Raw genomic sequence first — 6179 nt, forward strand, 5'->3', positions numbered from 1 at the left:
GTACGCCGGGGAAGGGCTGGCCAGAGCCCCCCCAGCGCCGGAGCAGAGGGCAGAGACGGCGGCAGGAGGTGAGAGGGCATCTCGGCATCCCCAGCCGGCTACAGAGCTCTCCCGCTGGAGTGGGAAGGCTGGACGGAAGGCTGTAGGAAACCACGTCTTCTCCAAGGCTGTATGAGGGACACTTCTTCACTCCTCCCCGGGGGTGAGGGGCTCAAGGGTCAGCATTCCAGGGGAAGGGAAGAGCCAAGGAGGTTGGCCCTGCTTGGACAACACAAGATGGTATCCATGTATCAATTTAATCCTTAAAGACAAGCCCGACTAGGCAATTTGAGCCTCGTTAGCTCCACACACACATACATAGTAATGATGTCATGGGCTGAGCTGTGTCCCGCTATCACAGAATAAATCTACTCATGCCACTCTCCAGAGCAGCCACCCGATCTCCTACATCATCGAAAGAGAAGAGAGAATTGACACAGAAATTGTTTCTTAAACATCTGTGTTGATCCTCCCTTTTATTTCAGGGAAGGCTGATGAGCGCAGGACCCATGGTCAGCTCACAGGATGAACTTTTATGTGAGCTGACAATGCCTGGGAGGAGGGCATTTAGCCAGAGTACCGTCCTCCTCACAAAGGATAGCTCTCACCTCTCTAAGGCCATAGCTCCACGGTCACCCTTATTTATTGTAAACATTTCTACCACCAAAAGTGAGTAGTGGCCCTTCCCCAGCCCATTTGTCTATGCTCGTGCAGGTGTCCATGGACCGGAGCACGGCACCAACATGGGGAAGTTGTCCATCCAAAGGACAAGCAAGCAACCCATGAATAGTTGTCCAGAGTGGTTCCCAGCCATAGCAAGAGGGGAGGGATGATGAGTGCCTGTGACCAGCCCCTGAGACAAAACCCAGCGGTGAGTAACTACAACTTGGCAGCAACAACACCGTGAGTGAACTCCCCAGCACACACCTACATGTCTGCTGGCCAAGTTCTTCTCTTTCTCTCCTCCCTTCTCATCACCTCTCTCCTACCCTTCACAGCTGTCTTCACCCATCTCTCACTTCTCTCCTGCACAACCTGACTTTGTCTCCATTTCCCTTGGCTTTTTCTACCTTCTCATTCTCACTACTTGTTCCACCACACTTCCATGAACTTCTGGAGTTTGCTAAATATCACCATGTTGTCCTTGCTTCCTGATACATACTCATGCCTCTTATCTGGGTAAACATTCCTGTGTGTGAGGAGCTGCTCAAGGTTGGCAAGAACTCCAGGGGCCAGGCCATCCAGACCTGCTGATGTCTCATGAGCTGGGGGCTGTGCTCCTGGTGGAGCATCTGCTGCATCTGCAGTTGTGCTCGGTGCAGTCAGTCCCAGGAAAGAACCAATGATTACGGGTAGCATGCAGCACACGATGGGTTGGCTCTACAAGGATGATGAAAACACACAGCACCGTGGTCAAGGGAGAGAGGGGACGATGAGGCCAAAGGGAAACAGGCCCCTTGCTTTAGGTATCCAGTGCCAAACCCCCAATTTTGATGGGTTTCACTGCTTTGAGTCATTTACATCATAGGAGGATAATGAAGTCATGTGAAAATGTTAGATTTAGCTTTTGCCTGTCGGCTGTTCCCTCTTTGAAAAAGTAAGGAGGAAGAGACAGAGTAGGCGAGGGGAGGGGTGAGAAAGAGAGAGAGGCTTTCTGCTGAAGCCTGGGTAATAAATTACAGGAGCAGTTCTTGGGCTGCCAATTTAACACCATAAATCAAGGCCTGGGTATTGCCCAAGTGCTCCCCGCGGAAGGCTGTCGGGTCAGAACGACCACCTTTTCAAACACTGGAAATGAAATCTTCCTAAACGCTGACCAACCTCATCCCTGCCAGAAACGGTAATTTAGTGCCTTATTAAAGGGCAGGAACCGGGAGAGGCCAGCAGGGGAGCGAGCAAGGGGGGAGTCACTCTCATGGCTGCTTGTGGCCAGATCCCGAGCTCTCGGCCCCCGAAGGGATGAAGCAGCCCTGTTCTCCCTCACCCCACAGCCCAGACAGGGGGTGCCCCCATGCTGGCATGAGCCAGTGGTACCCTCCCGTCTGCTGCATGACCACTGCAGGGAATGTTGTTTTAGGTCAGCGCCAGGCAGGGATTGATTCTGGTCTCCACGTCTGTGAAGGATTTAGGAGGTCACAGCCACAGACATAAATGATGAAGAGGAGGATTTAAAGCCAGCGACAGCTCTAAGCGGCTGCTTCCATCTCTGGTACCTCTGGCATGGTGGGGGGGCAGGAAAGGGAAGGAGGATGGGTGTCTGCTACTGGGGCAGTTTCCCAGGATTTGTGCACAATCCAGTGGCCCCACTGCAAGGGAGTGCAGTGCAGTGATTGCGCAGGGGACAGAGCACCAAGGTCCCTGCTTGCCAGCCCCAGCTCTGCAAGGACGTGCCCAAGAGCAGGAGACATGTCACCTCTTGCTCTGCCCAGCCCTGGGGCACCCCACAGGGACATTTGTCCCCCTGCTGCACAGGGGACAGCGATCGCTCAACTTGATGGTTGGTATGGCATGAAAACGTACCCAGAGCCAGCAAAACTCTGCCCTATCTCTCCCTGAGGAAGGTACTAAAAGAGAATGAACGAGGCTGAAGAAGCAAAGAAGAAATGATACCTGGGCTGGAGGGAAGGATGAGATTCCTTGGACTGCTGCAGGGAGAGGGTGACTGCCTGGCTGCTGTGTTCCTGTATGGGGTGATTTTGTCATAAATTCAGATTTTTCCATTCTGCTGAGAACTGACCTGGGTCTGTCAGACCTCTTGTAGGAGGACAACGAGTCCAGGACTCTATGGCCTCTTATCACAGCCTTCCATCAGTACACTGCATTCCCCCTCAGCACCAGGAGGCAGCTGCTCTGGAGATGCACTTCATCTTCTGCAGCTGTCGCAGCCACCTGCCTGGGAGATTTGTTCCAGCAAAGGAGAGGCTGTGAGCCCTGGGCTGATGCCACATCCTGACCCCGGTAGCCACAAGAAGAGGCATGGAAGGAAGATTCTAACTTAAGTATTTGTCCCGTCTCCTAAAAGCCAGACCCTGTTTATAGTCATCTAAAGAATTATCCTGAAAATGCAGTACGAGAAAACAATGGAGAAATACCCCCGTCGCTGTGTCAGGAAGCACCCTGGCTGTGCAGATCCAAAGGTCTGAATGCACAGTAGCACCAAACCCTCCCTGGCTTTAGACAGATTCTTCTGTTTTGTTGGAACAAATTAACTCTGTGAGATTCACTTGGTGTCTGTAACAGGAACGGGGGAGAAGAGGAAAGGGGTGGTTGTTGCAAAAGGAGACTAGCAGGAGGAGGCAAGCCAGGTGCCAAGATGCTGCAAGTCCTGGTTTAGGGCCACCTATGAGCTAAGTTTTTAACGTCTCCTTAATGTAAACGGTTTGGTTGGGACATCTGGCTGTCAGTGTGTCTTCTCGCAAGCAGCTGTTTGCAGTAACCTGTGGCTTTCATGGAAACTGGGCTCACGAGGACTTCAGTATGATGTATTCATTACACGGAGGCAATCAACTTCCCTCTTGTCGCTCAGTTCTTTGAGCGAACATTTACTGTGAAGCTGAGGCTCATCTGATAAACATTTCAAGGTACAAAAATGAATGTCCCCCTGGGACGGAGAACAGTCCGTCAATTAAAATCATGTTATGGGATGGCCTCCCTTGGCAAAATCCTCACTCGCCTCCTGCTACGTCAGTTCCTCTGTTTCTATCCAAGCTCCCTGAGAAGCAAAGCTGGACGGCAGAGCTTCGCTCCTGTCAAGAGCCTGGCACCGGCTGTTGCGGCATTTATAGCTGCTTCCCCTTGGCTGCAAGTCATTTATTTCTCAAGTACAGAACAGGGGCAGACGAGCGCTGCTCGGAGCTCATCTGGCTCAGTGAGGAAGATGGACAGCAGCCGAATTGACCACTGACTCCAGATGTTGCTTGGTACAGAGCACAGCAATACGAGCAATTTAAATGTCACCTTGCGAATACGGCTTGGTGCAGGTATCAGGTTAGATAGCATCCTTCAATAAGTGTGGTGGATCTCAAGTAACAGAGGAAATAGGGATGCGTAAGAAGAGGGATTTAGAGAACAACTGAAAAGGACAAACAAGCCTGCAGTGTCATCAAAGAAGGAGGAAGGCAATGGGAAGGGTGAGAACGGCTGTGTGCCAGGGGCTAATGAACTACCAAAGAAACCTTGGTCAAGGTCATCTCTGGAGGAAGGCAAGCCCCAGGTCAGCTTGGATTTACGTCCAGGAGGGGTGTAAACTGTTGAGAGGAGCTGTCACCCTGGTATTATGGAGACACCCTCAGCTGTGTCCAACAAGCAGATAGGAGCAGGGAGGAGAGAAGGAAGATCTTTTCCAGTCGTTCATGGACTGCAGGACCCCATTCCTCCATCCTCCTGTGCTCCAGCCTCTCAGAGAACCACATGCTGGATGAGGACACTGCATGAACCCTGACTCCAAAAGCTTTAAAGCAGGTCGAGGCTACTTGTATTCTGTAAGAGGTCTCAGGATGTCCAAGGCCATAGGGCTACTTCCGAGCATTTCCTGCAGAGTGTTTCCCAAGGGGCTGGCTGGCCTTTGCCAGGACACTGCCCAGACCCTGCCAGCACCTGGGATGCAACGTAGTTCAGGAACCTGGGATCAGTCAGAGTCTTACCACCCCCTTCTCTGCACACTGGGAGCTTGCAGACCCAATCCCTCTGGAAAGGTTGCTCTTTATACTCTCAGAACCAATCCTCTCCCAGCCCTCCTCAGAGCATGAATTGTATAGCAAAGAGAAAATATTTCTAGAATAAAGCTGTATATGGGTAACAGATGAGGTGTTGTGCACTCGCAGGCACCCTTGCACTGCGTCAGGGGCACCACAGGGCTCAAATTTAGGAGGACCTTTCTAGTGCCTACATCAGCAAGCTGAATTACTCTTTTGGGAGAGAGAGGGAAGGCAGAAAAGGGAATTTTGGAAATATTTACAGATTGTACAGCAACCACATACCACTGTGAGAATAAATATACATCAAATCAGATAGATAAAGAAATAAACAGGAAATGTCGGTGGGGCATACTGTTTAGAAGAATCAAGTGTACCACATAGATTGCTCAACTGTTCACCCCTCTGATGGCTCTGAATACAGACAGAAGTAGTAATTTGTTCACTAGCACCTCAGCTCTGCCCTTCCAGGGGCTCAAAAATGTTTTTGCATACAAATGATGCCCCTGCAGCAGGGTGTTTGCATTGCCGCACATGTCCCCAACCATGCGAGGACATAACAGGTGCCCAAAGCTGCCCCTGAAGCGAGTGGTCCTCTCCTTGACTGCCCACAGGGAATATTGCCCAGGTGCAGAGGAGGCTCATCTGAATGTAGGATGGCAGAACGGACCTGTCCTGGGTACAGAATCCTGCTATGGAGGGTGCTCATCCAGGAGGTCACATCCCATTCCTTGACATCTCTGGGCTCTACCAAAAAATCTGCGGGAGGCATTCCGCTGCTCCTCATTACCTGGCTATTTGACACCCACAAACTGCAATACAGGGATGGACTTGCCCTGTATTCCTCAAACCCCTCCGGGTATACAGCCGCCTCTGCACTGTTGATACTCAATGCTTGTCACTGCACACCCCACTCAGCACACATGTACCTGCTGCATTTTCACTTTGTTCCCTCAGTCACCCTTTCCGACCATCCACCCTGCAATTAATCAGTGTCACTGAACCCTAGGGCAGCCACGGTCTCATCTATCATGGCTTTACAAATGAAGAGGATCTGAGTCGGTCCCGGTTTAACACTCTGTCCCAGACATAATTTACACCCTTTGCCACCCCCCCACCCCAGCTTTCCCAACGCACCCAGCTCATCTGCAGGATCACCTGCCTGGTACAGGCTGGTTGCTAGATGTTCCACAAACATCCATCCAAAGACCAGCCAGCTGCTAGACATCCCATAAGCTGGGAGACCCTGGTGGTCCTAGGGGATGGTGGGACAGCTTGGTCAACAGCAAAAGGGGACTTCTCTCAGCTACAAGGAGAAGGCAGCAGGGCAGGGGAGGATGAAGGGAAAGGACAGGTACCTGGGCCCCAGCTCGTCCTCACTGCGCCAGACGAAGTCTCCGAACTTCTCGTAGTGGGAGTTGTAGTGGTGCTGCACTCGGACGAGCA

The 6179-nt window shown here is 51.7% G+C and overlaps 1 protein-coding gene across 1 annotated transcript in view; it reads right to left on the minus strand.

The window, feature by feature from the left end:
• The window catches only part of LOC104280375 (astrotactin-2-like), a gene marked incomplete at its 5' end in the record, with an annotated part of 9863 nt that overhangs the window by 1088 nt on the left and 2596 nt on the right, over positions 1-6179 (minus strand). The window contains 2 exons of the mRNA XM_009878008.1: positions 4913-4916; positions 6092-6167. Of these exons, the coding sequence (XP_009876310.1) occupies positions 4913-4916; positions 6092-6167 (80 nt within the window). The remainder of the gene's footprint in view (positions 1-4912; positions 4917-6091; positions 6168-6179) is intronic.

The sequence above is a fragment of the Apaloderma vittatum genome, unplaced genomic scaffold, assembly GCF_000703405.1.
Source record: "Apaloderma vittatum isolate BGI_N311 unplaced genomic scaffold, ASM70340v1 scaffold19650, whole genome shotgun sequence".
Lineage (NCBI taxonomy): Eukaryota > Metazoa > Chordata > Aves > Trogoniformes > Trogonidae > Apaloderma > Apaloderma vittatum.